This window comes from Protomyctophum parallelum, assembly GCF_964188405.1.
Source record: "Protomyctophum parallelum genome assembly, chromosome: 17".
NCBI lineage: Eukaryota > Metazoa > Chordata > Actinopteri > Myctophiformes > Myctophidae > Protomyctophum > Protomyctophum parallelum.
In genome coordinates this window covers 35,188,867-35,204,246 of record NC_139719.1, presented here as the reverse complement: position 1 = coordinate 35,204,246, position 15,380 = coordinate 35,188,867, and the positions used below count along the sequence as shown (strand labels likewise).

Sequence of the window (15,380 nt, the reverse complement as noted above, 5' to 3'; positions counted from 1 at the left end):
ATCATTGGTACCAAGATGTTTGTATTCGGGGGCAGGAGGTCCCAGGGGGGCTACAACACCATCAGAGTGTTTGACACAGAGACAAACGCCTGGCTGGACACACCTTCTGCTCAACTTCTACCAGAAGGACGCTGGTGTCATTCAGCATTTACCTACAATGGAGAGCTGTACATATTTGGTGGCTGGAACGGTAACCATAACTTCAATGATGTGTGGAAATTCAGTCCAGAGACCTTCTCCTGGAAGAAGGTTGAGCCCAAGGGGAAAGGACCATGTCCAATGCGTGGTATGTGCTGTTGCATTGTGGGAGATCATATCATCCTCTTTGGAGGATACAAAGGAGTTCTCTCTGATGAGCTGTTCATCTTAGACTTGAGTCCTTGTCTTAAGACGTTATGTAAGCTAGAAGTTATTCAGTACGCTATGGACCAATCGGAACTCCCACACGACATCAGGTGGGAACTGGCAGCCATGGCAACCAACGACAACAGACGACAACAACAATAACAACCGAGACCACATTCCAGAAAGATCAATAAATGATGGATCAACATCTCATCCCACCTGATGGTGAGCCACCTCTCAGCATCACTTACTGAGATTCACACCTCAGGAGACTCCTTCTCTCCAGACAAGCTCTCTAACCATTCAGCTAGATATCAAACAATGACAATTGTTCCGTCCAACCCAATGCGGTGGAAACACAAACCTGTGTCTGTATGTTCCAAACTGAACACGGTGGAACTCTCTTTATTGTATATTTATTTCTATGATCTTTTTTTATTTAAAGGACCAAGCAGTCCTGAAAGGACTTGGTCCGTTATTGTTAGTTAGTTTTTTTTTCCTTCTCCTGCCAAAAAAAAGCAAGCTAAAAGGAATCAACACACCAGCACGCCAGAGACCAGAATACTTCAAATCCAAACAAATATTTAAAAATAGAACTACAAAACGCACGTTGGAGATTAAACAACAGATAACAGCCAGCACCAGCAACTGTTTATTTAATCACATGTGAAAAATGTGGCTTACAATATGTTGGATAAACGAGTAAAACAATAGCTGCAAGGCTGAGACAACACAAATACAATATTAACAATGCAAAAAAGACAACTAAAAGGATTGTTCAACATTACATGGCACATGGCATTGAAGCTCTAAAAGTATCTGGACTTCAACACAATCCCAACTGGACAGTAGGACAAAGACGTTTTAATGAAAAACAGTGGATCAAGAACCTCAACACGGATTTTCCTGGAGGTTTAAACATGCCAAAATATTAGACAAGTTGTTTTGATTTTGTACCAAAACTCCACAGCCATATACATGCTAAACACAGCCAACAATCAATGGAAATCAGACTTTGAATATATGGGACAAATTAGCACATTCCACACCAAGCCAACCTGGGACACGAAGCAAGAGTGTACAGTGCACTGAAGTCCCCTCAGTCAACCCCCGCCACTCTTGGCCCTCTCTCTCTCTTTCTCTCTCTCTCTCTCTCTCTCTCTCTCTCTCTCTCTCTCTCTCTCTCTCTCTCTCTCGCTCACTCACTGCCTTGCTCTCTCCCACAATGTTAATGTTAGTAAAGTTACACCTATTTAATGTAAATAACATGGTAAAATGTGCAGCATTGGGAGGTAAAGGGGAGACACTTTCATTGTGAAGGGACGACAGGATGAGGAAAGGTGTTGTTGCTAATTTTCGAGAGTAATGGCTGCGTGTGATATTGAACAGTCAAACTATTCGTATCAATATACGGCTGTATCAACAAAATAATGATGTCATAGGGGGGCCTTATATTTGGTCTTGAAACGGGCCTCCAGATTCCTAAGACCGCCCCTGATCAGCATATAATGAGACCTTGTGGGATGTGTGACTTTGAGGACATTAAGCACATTGATTGGAGGCCCAGTCAAAATTGTGTGTGTGTGTGCTGTAGGTTGTGTAGAGTGTGTGTGTTACTGCTGTAGGTTGTGTAGGCCACTGTAGGGTGTGTGTGCTGTACTGTAGGTTGTGTAGGGTGTGTGTGTCGGTGTGTGCTGTAGGGTGTGTGTGTGCTGTAGGTTGTGTAGGGTGTGTGTCGCCTGTGTCTGTATGTGTGCTGTAGGTTGTTTAGGGTGTGTGTGTCAGTGTGTGTGCTGTAGGTTGTGTGTCGTCTGTGTCTGTGTGTGTGCTGTAGGTTGTGTAGGGTGTGTGTGTCAGTGTGTGTGCTGTTGGTTTTGCAGGGTGTGTGTGTCTACACACACACCCTGCACAAAATACATAATTTGCACATAATTTACAGGCGAGCCATTGAATTCTGTGCAATAGAGTGGAAATGAAAGTGAAACGGAATCATTTTCTGTTTCAATAACCTAATCAAGTTTCCAGAGAGTTTGCAAAGGCTTGGAGACCTTTGCAAACATCTCTGGAATGCTAATAAACTTTGCACAAAAAAAATATAATCTGTCATTATACACAATCCAATCGTTCACATTAACTACCTCCTAAACCTTTTGACATTTTGCTGATATTGCTGAAAAATACATTATCCAAAAATCCACCTCGGCTCACATCACATGTCATATTCATTCCAATTGCACACAGCAAATTAAATGGTTCCTGGTCCTCACATTTTGATACATGATACAGTGTGTGTACTGTGTAGTCAATGAAAAGTCTTTCAGTATAGTATGCAGGTGTGTATTCTTCTGGGGGGGTGCGACTGCGAGTGCAGCTTACTGAGTTTGAAAGGAAAGATACTGACTTCAGGGAGGAGTGAATGACAGAGGTGAAATTGCTTGGGAAAGGATCATGTGAAATATCTTCTCTCTCTCTCTCTCTCTCTCTCTCTCTCTCTCTCTCTCTCTTCCTCCTCTTTCTCTCTCTCTCTCTTTATACTCATCCATCCAGTCTGTTCACCATGAAAAACATATAATCTGCGTACAATATAATATAATAATTATTATGCTATTATTTTTGCTTTTTCTTTGTGTGCGTGTGCAGCCATGCACCAGGTCCTGGACACTCTGAGTGACAGCACCAGTTCCACAACAGCCAATGACCTGGATCTTATCTTCCTCAAAGGCATCATGGAGAGTCCAGTGGTGAGTGGAGCTCTGTACTGTACTGTATTGGCTGTATGTTGTGTTTAAAGTATACCATCTGAATGTAGGCTTGCAATGTTCTTGGATATCTGTTAAAAAGGCAAAGGCTGGCGGAGGGTGTGTAGAGCCCAGGATCACATTAGATAATTGACACAGGGGTGAAAAATGGGTTACAAAATCGTGGGATAAAAAATAATTTAAAAAAAGAAGTAGAAGATGCTAAACCAAAGCAGTACAGGTCTGAGCACCAGACTGATGTCCCATCAGAGCTGAAATGGACCAAAAGGATTAAAGCTAAGTTTTAGATTTACGGTTTGGCTTAGAGCAAGATTAGATGGCTTATTGTGCGTCTTAATTAATTAAAGAGTTGAGGGAATCAATGTAGTTAAAGGGAAACGCTCATGCTGTTGATGTGTATTTTAAGAGATGGTTTTCATAGCCTGTTGAAACAATACAATGTATGATACAATTCAAATAGACAAAAACAATTCCCTGTCTGTCTTCTTCCATTCTTGGCGTAACTTCAGCCTGATGGTGCATTTCATGGGCCGGTGCTGTCCCGGCATGCCCAGATGGTCTATGGCCAACATTACATCATCCTGTTTAATATTTTATGAAGTCAGGATCACTGTTGTGCTGCAAACGCAATGAACAAGGGCAAAGTCACAGCCACTGTGGTATGGCTGGGCAATTAGAGTAAACCCATACTTAAAATACTTAAATAAATTTATTTTGTTGTCATTTCTTATTTATCATATATATAAGATATCTATTTTATTTATTTTTATAATCGACTAAAGCGATACGTCTGATTAATCACTTAATATGACTAACCACTGCATTATACACTTGCATACAGTATGGTGGTATACACAAATATTGGTAGTTAAAATAGACATTTAATTTAATCACAATCGTGGCAAAGATTTGAAATAATCGCTGCAGTCACATGGAACAGCCCTACACTGTGGGCAGTGTTTAAAAGCCAGGAAGTAACTATATTGAAGTCAGTAGGTTGTAATGTTGGGTTATTATTTTTCCAATTCTTACACTTACCAGTTTAATTTGGTGTTGGTCACTTATACAGTATAACCCCCAAAAATGAAACCTACTGTGTGGACTCCTGCGTGGGAAAAGACAAACGTATACCGTAATGAAATATTAGTCTTCTGGTCCTCGGGATCGGCTACTCGGCTACTGTACATTCAGAAATATGATATGAAATGTTTTATTCACACAATTTCAGGTGTGTATGCTGTGTGTAATATAGATTTTTGTGTATAGCATGTTTAGTATAGTGGCCAGGTGTGTGGTGTGTGCATGCCGTGGGATATCATAGATATTTGGTATTTATTACTGGGATCTTCAGTTTACTGTAGGGATGTAAGGATGTAAGGATGTAAGGATGACATACATGTTCAAATCTATGTTGTACAGTATTTACACAGGGTCTTGTTTGGCAAACTGCCCAGAAATTGGATTAAGCCTTATACTGAACAGAAAATCACTTGAATCTTATCAGTGAACTTTCTCCAAGGACAACAAGCCTTCCTCTAACAAAATTCAGCAAATTGGTTTCTTATACAGATAGTTTATTTATTTAATCTGATTAGAAATGCATTTTCAGTTAACTTCTTCTCAAGTCCAATAGGTCACTTACTGTAAATTGATTTCTCACATGAGCCAGGAAGAGATTTGCTGAAATCTGCAAATGTAGCCTTTGGGGCAATTGTGTTGGTTTGTTTTTGTATTTTGTATTGATTGAAACGAACTCATTTCCAAGTCCAACACACTAAATGTATAGGAAGCACTCACACGTACAACAGTACAATCTGAAGCTGCTCTAATCAATTTTGTCACAAGTTGTTCAAGGAGGAGAACTTAGGTTTTTAGAGCTTGAGAGTTTGAAGTGAAGGAATACGTTTGGGGGAGCTTCACGCGTGCTCTCACACATGCATTACAGGCTTTCAAGAGTGTGTTCTGTTGTGCTGAGTTGCCCCACTAGTGATAGGAGTCGATGGCAACCAAAGTGTCCATCTGTCCAATACTTCTATTGCAGGAAGAACCCCACTGATTTCCTTTAAAGGCCACTTTAGGGCCAACATTTATTTTTCTTTCTTTATTTTTTCATGTTCTAAAGGCAGTTTGTAGTCTAGCCTTTGCTTTTGTTTAGATTACGAGTTTATATTCAATATGAAATATACCCCCTCTCAACTAGTGAGAATGTGGGGCTCTATAATCCTGACTATTCAGTACATTACTTTGCCTTGTAGCCGCGAGGGTCCGTGGACAGCGGATGCGCTCACAGTTCTGCACATACGACTGGTGACATGGCAAGAGTCCATTATGAAAATAGGTCTACTGTCTGGACCTAGTTAACCATCTTGTGTCATCAAAGCGGCCGGTTATGTGTAGCGTTTAGACTTTTGTTCTTGTTTTACAAGTACACTATTCAAATTCAATGTTGTGAGAGGACCAGCAGTAGAGGGACAAGTGTCTTGTCACATTTTTACAGATTTCATTCCATTCATTGTTTGCCTAGTGTTTACTCCATGTGCTCTTACATGAGTATGAGTGACCGAATGTATCACTCTTGACAATGTACTGCAGTAACATCAGACATTCTGTGTTGCATCAGCGGTTTCTTCCAGCTGGTTGACAGTGACACACACACACACGAGTGGAGAGTGGGTGCAGCTCGGAGGTGCCGGTATTGTGGGAAATGCCAAACACCATTCTCTGGGGAGGGTGGAGGATGGAGGCTGGAGCCGGAGGTGTGCTGTGTCTCACTCAGTAACTCAGAGTGCTATTTTCCGGAAGCGAGGCAGAGATGGAAACTCCAAAGGGAGAAGAACTACATAAAAAAAAGCTTTCTCTCCCTCTGTGTGTTCTCTCTGCTTAAGTTAAGTGAGAGAGAAGTAGAAAGAGAGAAAAGAGTCTGTTATCTTGATTTATTTCTCCCCTTTGTGTCTCTTCCCTATTTCTCTGCCTCACTCATTCCCTCTCACACACGCACTCCCTCTGTATTCTATAGTCCTCTCCTCTCAAGGCTGATTGATTTTCCCTGATTGATTCCCTTAGGATTTATGTGCGTGTGTGTGCGTGCTTGTGTGTAAGAACAAGATACGGCTGTTTGTTTAAATGCAGTGTGTGTGCGTGTGTGTCTCTGTGTCTGTTTGCTCCTGTGGTATCGACGTATTTTCTCATAAAAGCTTAATCTGCTGATGCGGGCTGTGAGAATGCTGAAGGCCTCACTGAGGTATGTGAAGAGGATTTCAAACACTAGTGCCCCCCTCGACCCCATGGCAGCCTTGGCAGGTCTATAAATAGCTTGGTTTTATAGAGAGGTAGAACTAAGATGGAGAGAAATGGAACAAGTCATAGAGTGTGTGTGTGTGTGTGTGTGTGTGTGTGTGTGTGTGTGTGTGCTTGTTGTAAACCTGCGACCTTGCTCGAGTCACCAGAGTATGTCGCATTCAGAACCACTCGCCATGCGCAAATTAGTCTAAAAAGATGATTAAACCTGTAATGAGCGCATATTGAGTGAATACGACAACCTGAGCTATCGCCCTGCAAAAAAGTTCTTCAACTGTAGATCATCATCTGTTATCTCCCTGCCACCAAAGGTCATTGCTTGGTTCGGTATCTTAGGAAAGAATTAGGACTCCTGAAGTGCTTTGAAGTGACGCTTCATGGCACTTCATAGAGTGTTTTTAATGCTTGCATTTAGAGGTGAAGGCAAATTCTCTGGTCATCAGAACATCAAGCAGAATGATCGAGAGGGAGACAGAATATGGTAGACGCACACGCATGCACCACGGGACCATGATCTGAGGTCAGAACAGTGAAAAAAGGTGGGTTTTCACAACCTCAGTTCTTTATCTTTTCAACCTAAATCCCAGGCCATGAAAAGTTACATTAATAAAGACAGCACGCACAGGCTCAGTTATACACCAGATATACAGTATATTCTGCTGCGTGTCCCTAGCTGTCTGTTGTGAATTCTGAGCGGTTGGTCTAGCAGGGGATCTGTGGTGTCTTGTTGTCTGAGGGCCAGACACTGACAGCTTGTTCCATCAGGTTGCCAGGGTCTCTGCCAAGACACACAATGTAACTGCTGCAGCCTCACAGAACCTGTGTGTGTGTGTGTGTGTGTGTGTGTGTGTGTGTGTGTGTGTGTGTGTGTGTGTGTGTGTGTGTGTGTGTGTGTGTGTGTGTGTGTGTGTGTGTGTGTGTGTGTGTGTGTGTGTGTGTGTGTGTGTGTGTGTGTGTGTGTGCGCAATAGTGTGCATTCTTGTGTCTGTAAGTATTTTTGTGTAATTCTTCTCTGTATGTAATGTATGCATGTGTCCTTGTATGCAGATATTGGCCATATGCATGTTTTTTTTTTCTGTGTGTGTGTGTGTGTGTCCGTTTGTTGATGCGCCACATCCCGTCCCTCCCTCATCTTCTCAAACAAACAAGCCATGGTTGCAGAGGCCCAGGGGACCCTCCTCCCTGGGCTGGCCTGGCAACGAACTCTCATAAGCAACGCAGCTCACTGTCAGTGTCAGCGTTGCCATGTCTGGCTTGTCTTTCTGTAACGTTGCTTGTAAATATTGATAGTTGTGGGTTGCTGTTTTTTTGGGCCTGTTTCCCAATGTTGTATAAACCAGTGGTTCTCAAATGTTTTCATGTCAAGGACCTCCAATTTATTTATTTGTCCACCGACCCTCCCTCCCCCCCCCCCAACACACACACACACACACACACACACACACACACACACACACACACACTTCTAAACATAATTTTTGTGCGTTTTTTTTTCTCCAAGATGTTATTTTGAAAATAGCAGATCTACAAGCTCACAACACAATGCTTTATGAGCTCGTAGATCAGCTATTTTCCAATCAATATCAGTACTCATGTGGCCTATAGTCGCTTCTTTTGGGCTTGTTTAAGTTGTTTTCACAGACCTGGCAACACTGCTCACTGTCTGTCTTCTACTCAGTGTGCCCTCGAGATGTTAGGAAAAGCTATTGTGTAATTATGTTGTGTAAATTATGTATAATGTGGGTTGTATAGACAAACAGTCGAAGCATGAATAAGTAATGTGGCCATGTATCTTATTATGCAATGAATGAAATGAGCTGGTGTTGATGTGGAATATTAGCACCTTAACTTGCATTTTGTTGACCCATAGCAGTGGTTCCCAAACTTTGAACAGTCGCTGAGATACTCGACATTATGCTGAGTAGTACACCCACGACCACAGTCGGCTCACTGTAGTGCTTAGATTTTTTTGTAATTCTGCTGCATGAACAAAAAGAACACACACACACACACACACACACACACACACACACACACACACACACACACACACACACACACACACATTGCCATGACAGGACTGCACCTGCCAGTTTGAACTGTAGAAAGCAACATCTGTAAAAATGAACATGCATGCAATAAAACCTATTCAAGTATTGTGTAAAGTATCTATAATACTGTATTACTATTAGCGAGAGGGGGGGGGGGGGGAGTGTGAGCTTGCTAAACTATAATGATACTGATATAGCCTAATACTTATATCACAATACATAATAATATATACATTTAGCCACTTGCAGCTTATATATGGCTGTATGCAACCCTCACCCATACTGTCCCGTGCACATGCATGCATCGGGTCACCAAAATAATTATTTAAATTAAACCACTGGTGATCAGCTGGTCCAGTTAGTTGGCTATTTTTCATTTTTATCATTAATGGATTGTGATCGTTTTGTTCACGCAACATTTGAAAAATGCATTCCATCACAGTGCAACTTGCTCACTTACATTGTAAACTAATACAAATCTATGAAAAATGTCCAGACATAGTGATGATATTTAGTTAAATTATAACAGTCTATTGCAGTGTATGCAATTATTTTTGGTTATAAGATTGCAGTGCCATCGGCACCAGCTATTCAACAACAAGACTGTTTGGGAGGTAAATCACAGATTTATTTCACGTAACCCCTAAACCCCCTCAGATGTACCCCCAGTGCTACCCCATTTTGCCAATCATGGACCTATAGTATCAATTGATGTCAAACCAAACTTGAATTTCATTAAAAATTTGACCTTCAGTGCATACACCAAACCTTTGTCAACATTTTACTATGATACAGTAGCATTGATTTAACATTTTTGTGTTTGCTTTTCCCTTATTTTACAGTTTTCTACATTATTTCAGACCAGACAATGTAACTCAACTAGACTCGGATTTACTCATTTATATTCACAAGATGTTGCCTTTCTCCCAACTCACATAAAAACTCTCAAAAAAACCTCCCAGAGAAGAAAGTGTGACCCCTTCAGCGACCGTCATTGTCACACCAGACAGAGTCAGTCACTTAGGAGTGGTACAGTACCCTGTGGGACATGATAAGGCCATTCATCGCCATCAATGCTACTCGGCTCTAACATTGGCGTGCGACAACTGAAGCTATGTTCAGTAAAGATTCCGACCCCTTGTGCACTATTGGATGGATGAAGTGAAAATGTCATATTCTTTACTTGAAATTGTATTACTTCCCAGCAAGGAATATAACATCTGACTTAGTTTTAGTATCTGCGAGATGTACTATAGAGGGAGATTGGACTGGAGATTGCACTTCATTGTATTTACAAGCAGAGGGCAATGGGTTGCTTTATGCAGCACACAGTCCTTTTTATGCTTATTGTGGTCGCTTTGCATTATTGTGCCCTTTAACAACGTTACTAATTATAACCAATAGGCCCACAGAAGTCAGTAAATATTTTATGATGAATAATTGGTCAGAGGATGAACTACTTGCCGAAGAGAAACACTAATGCACCTGGAAAGCTATAAATTCTGGTTTAAAGGTCAGATCCAGAGGATCAGGAAGGACAAGCCCAGGATAATATGTAGGGTATCATTGGACTGTGGGGCGATTCTTGCACTAAGGATACATCCTTGAATATAAAATCCACATACAAAGTCACCTGTTTAACCAATTTCATGGTATCCCTATTTTGAGCATGGCATTTAATTGGCTATAGGAAAAAAATGCATTGGACATGCTTGAGTGCTCTCCCATATCTACCCATAGATTGTTTGAAGGGCTCATATTTAGATTATTTAGCTATATGTAGCAACATTTTGTTTTAAAATACATTTTAGAAGGCGTTTTTAGAATCACTCTCAGGTCTAAATAGGTTAACCTCTTATCAATTCATCTTAGGCTAAGATGAATGAGGCTGTCTGCAGCTGAGAACAGCAGCATGAAAATCCAAGTGCAACTTCAGTGTCTGTGAAACAGAAACCTTAATGGGGGAAGTTGAACAAAAGAACTGAGATGCTGTTTGGAGGTCTTAGCAGGCGTCTCAAACAAAAAGATGAGGGGGTCAAAAGGTCACTGCTGCAGTCAGCACTGTTAAGTTCAGAGCTGCACACATTCAAAGAAATAAAGATGACATGACGGCATGGCCTCTCCGTCCAATCTTTAGCTATCGTTAGTAAGTTGCTTTGTGTGCAGTTTGTGAAGCTGCACAAATCACAATGTGGTGTTCAGTGGCAAAGCAGCACTATACAGGGAAGAATCTGGATGGCCTTGTCCCTGCATTGACAAACTGGCTGCTTGTAGGCATGGCTACTCAGATTAGTATGGTGACATCTCCTTGGGCCAAATAAAAATGCAATATTTACAAATATTTCACCTATAAGTACTGTAGTACAATATGCTTTGCTTTTCACTTCACCAGGCATTTCCTTGTTGTTGTGCCGTCTGTTAACAACCTCCCTATTCTGGATATGTCATAATAGGCAAACATTAGCAAAAATAGTTGATCTATTCTACAAGCTCATGACACATCTGACTGTGGCCTCAGCCGGCGTGAGTTTAAGTTAAGAATGTTCGGTTCATTTCTGTTTCTGTTTCCAGACATCACATAGTGAAGTTAGTTTAGTTTGGTCTTTTTTTTTAGGGGACAGTCAGACATACATGCAGACATACCCAGTTATGTTAGGTGTAAAAAGGGAGGCCAAAAGTGCATTCCATTATGTGCACAGAATAAGTGCCACCACTAGAGGAGACGAGGCGAGTCCAACGCTCTTTCCAGTTAACCAAAAGATGACTGGTGTACTCAGAAGAGCATCGTCTCTGAAGTCACATTTATGTCTAATTCGACTTTAATAATAATATTATTATTATTATTATTATTATTATTATATTATTATTATTATTAATTCGACTTTACTCACGTGTCCTCCAATGGGGCCAAAGCAGCCATTATGCATGTTTATGGACCGTCACACTCTTATACAGTTACCAATTGTGTTGGGATTGATTGACCATGTGTCCATTACGTTTTACATTTTGATAAATGTATTTGCTCAGTTAGACAGAATACAGCAGTTGAAAATGCACGAGTTGCCCAGGCGGTGGCGTAACCGTCTGGGCACCCGACTGGTAATCCAGTCGCAGTGTGCCGCGGGTTCGACTCCCGAGCCCGACACGGCCTTTACTGCATGTCTTCCCCCATCTCTCTCCCGTTTCCTGTCAGCCTACTGTCTGTCCCTTCAAAAACTAATAAAAGGCGTAAGCCGCAAAAAATATCTTTAAAAAAAAAAGAAAATGCACGAGTTCATCCATCCAACATAAACAGGCTGTTACAATACACTGAGAGTAAGAACATCAACAAATCACCCCATTTAACCTGGAAATTTGTGTTTGTCAGGCAGCAGATATGCATCATATTACTTCTAGTTTATTTCTTTGTGTCATTCATTATGCATCATTATGTATACCCCGCTTCATTCGGCCTGTGGTGGCCCTGTACCATGTCATGTGTATCAATATTTAATTATTTACACTTAGGTCACTACCTGGACTATTAATAACATTGGTTGCAGAAATATCATCATCAAGATACTTGATCCAATTCAGTATATCAGTATGGTTCCGGGGGTCCGGGGACCTCCAGGGGTCCTTGAGGGAGTTCCAGGGGGTCCCCAGCTAATTGATAGTTTGGTTCCATTTGTACACTCAGGTCCTTGAAATTAAACGGGTTGAGAACTACTACTAGAGCCGTAAGAATCTTCTCTTATGGGGGTCCCTGGCATACCTTTTCAAATGGGGGTCTGCTGGCTAATTAATGTCAATTTGGGGGTCCTTGACATGAAAAAGTTTTGGAACCACTGTCCTAGTGTGTGTAATGAACTCTGTGGACCAGTCCATCCCAGAGCCAACACATAATGCCCATTGGCATTTTAGATTAAAAAAGCATATCAAAACATCAATTGTCCTTACCAAAATGATACTAATTTGGATCCCGTGCCTGTTTCTGGTTCTTGTTCTTCTGTGCATCAACGTTCCAGGCCCACGAGCACTTCGAGGAGCCCAAGCTGGAGGCAGTGAGAGAGAACAACGTGGAGCTGGTCCAGGACATCCTCAAGGATCTTACTCCGCTCGCGCACTGCAGCCAGACGGCAGACGAGCTGGCTCGCATCCTGAAGGAGCCCCACTTTCAGGTCTGGAGAACGGGGCTTGGCATGATCACCCATCAGATCAGATCAGGGCTGGCCTGGGAGAGACCGCCTTTCATGCCACAAACTTTCATCCCTTTTTCAAAGTGCCGACTGATCAGCATTATCTCACTCGGCTAGTGTGAATGTCTCTGAATTGGCTCCCTTTAATGTATTTTAAATTAAATTGTGTGTTCACAATTTACAATTTAGGCATTTAGCAGACTCTCTTAATCCAGAGCGACTTACATTAAGCAATAACAAAAGCATGGCATACATCACATATATAAAAAGTAGTATCATGAATCATGTATAAACTAAGAACGTAACAGTGGAGTATCTATGTAAACTATACATACTATACTATATTATATACAAGTAAGACGCGCAAACGCGTGAAGCGAACGCAGCTCGTGTGTGTGTGGTTGTGTGTGTGTGTGCTACAGCTGCGCCCTGTGTGTGTGTGTGTGTGTGTGTGTGTGTGCGTGCGTGCGTGCGTGCCACAGCTGCGCCCTCTGGTGGCGGGCCGGTGGTGTAACAGCGTGACACCACACAGCGTGACACACACACACACAGACACTCAGCCCCTGCTGTCATAGTAAGTGGCTCACTGCGTTCGCAATTATACACTATACTTTGTACTATAAAGTGCTATGACAAGTAAGACGCGCAAACGCGTGAAGCGAACGCAGCTCGTGTGTGTGTGGTTGTGTGTGTGTGTGCTACAGCTGCGCCCTGTGTGTGTGTGTGTGTGTGTGTGTGCGTGCGTGCGTGCGTGCCACAGCTGCGCCCTCTGGTGGCGGGCCGGTGGTGTAACAGCGTGACACCACACAGCGTGACACACACACACACAGACACTCAGCCCCTGCTGTCATAGTAAGTGGCTCACTGCGTTCGCAACTACATAAAAAGCTGTATGAAAATGTACCGTACAAAGTTAAACCAAACACTGTGACCCTCCTCACTGTTACGTTGCATCACTGCCATGTGTGTGTTGCCATGTGCATGTCGGCGAGACAAATTCCTGTAGAGCAATATTGTTCTTGGTGTATAAAATATATTCAGAATCTATTCATCATCACCATCCTCAAGACCCCCAGTATCTCCTTTTCTCATTTCCCCTCAGTCTCTGCTGGAGACCCATGATTCGGTGGCGTCTAAGACCTTCGAAACCCCTCCTCCGAGCCCCTGTGCCTTCATGGATGCTGCCTTTAACAACCAACCCGTGCCTCCCGATGCAGTCAGGATGGTGGGCATCCGGAAAGTGTCCGGGGAGCACCTGGTAAGACCCACTCAACGAGTGAGAGCTCTTCTCCTCACATGAACTGTGAAAGAGTTTGCTGTGTACTTAGTGTACTGGCTGTTATCTACAGTATCTGGCTAATCTATAGGATCACAGGAGCCTGGCCTCTGGATGCACTGCACTGTGTACTCTGTATTGAGACTGCTTGTTGTGTTGTGGACTTACTGTATGAACTGAGCCGTGTTCAATTCATGTCACTTTGGGGACGTTAAAGTGGCTGTAAAGCAGTAATTGTATCTAACAATTATTTATGTCTTCTCTTTTCCATATTTCCACAATACTTTACTGTATATCAAATATGAAACGGTTTTGCTGAAAATCTACTTTTAACACTGGCCCGGTTGCTAGGCAACGCCTTGCATACCCCCAGCACCAGGATACGTGCTCGTGCACACCATATGGTCCCATTTAAAGTAGGATATTCTTTGGCTGTTATCCCTGAACAATGCGGCACTGTCCAATGTGGTGATGATCCATCCGAGGTTCGGGTGTGATTTGTGATTTTAATTTTTATCGCATCACACACGACATGTTAAAGTTTCTGGCGAATCGTGAGCTACTGCTAACATTATCCGCTCCTTACAATGGAAATGAAACTACCCAAATATGGGGAAATAGCCTTGGCATGGCTTACCTACCCTTTTCTACCACCTAGTGGCAGACAAAGAATTAACAAGCAAGCCACAACTGTCTGTTCTCTCTGTCCTGGACAGGGAATGTGTCTGCTGAATCTGTCTTCGGGATTGGTCCTTTGAATAGATCTGTTGCAGTCATTTGCATGTTTCCCAGGATGCATTCTGGGCCACATGGAATGTGGAGTGGTTTACCTAGTTATTTGAATATGTTAGGAGATTATATTATGTCTTTTACGAGTAGGGTCTTAACGTGGTGTGTTGCAAGACCTTGACAGATGTGAGGAGAATGAGTTATTGTTGTCCTTGTATAGTCTTCTTTGTCTTGTCCTTTGTTTTTTCTCTTCCTTCTTTTCTCTTTCTTCGGACTGTGTCCCGCCCCAGGCCAGTGCAATAACTGGATAGAGGGCTCACTACAATTCCCAAACCTCAAACCTATGAACCTATAATGGCTGTTTGCACATATAATGGCTGTCGTCATGCACACTTTTTCAAACATAAATACAACTAGAATTGCACTCTGTCGAGGTGCCAACTTGCGCCTTGCGCACAAGTATGCCATGTATGGCCTACATACATACCCAGGCGATCGCAGTACTTCCCACCCTAAAACATGATCATCAGGTATTATTAGTATTTAAGGAGGAAGAACTTTTTCAAAAAAGTGTACAGTATTTGTGAAAATGACATTTGTATGTGGACACGCCCACCAGTTCATTAAGTATGCGTGAGTTTAACCTTAGCACCACCCACCTAATCCAGTCCCTCCGCCTCCTCCTTTAAGACCACCCACCTGTCCTAGTCCCTCCCCCTCCTTACAAAAGGACTGCCCATTTGTT

General features: G+C 42.4%; 1 protein-coding gene across 1 annotated transcript in view; it reads left to right on the top strand.

The window, feature by feature from the left end:
• Positions 1-15,380, top strand: part of mpp2b (MAGUK p55 scaffold protein 2b) — a gene marked incomplete at its 3' end in the record, with an annotated part of 70,933 nt that overhangs the window by 36,616 nt on the left and 18,937 nt on the right. Inside the window, 3 exon segments of the mRNA XM_083788028.1 lie at positions 2,986-3,086; positions 12,460-12,612; positions 13,733-13,888. Of these exon segments, the coding sequence (XP_083644154.1) occupies positions 2,986-3,086; positions 12,460-12,612; positions 13,733-13,888 (410 nt within the window).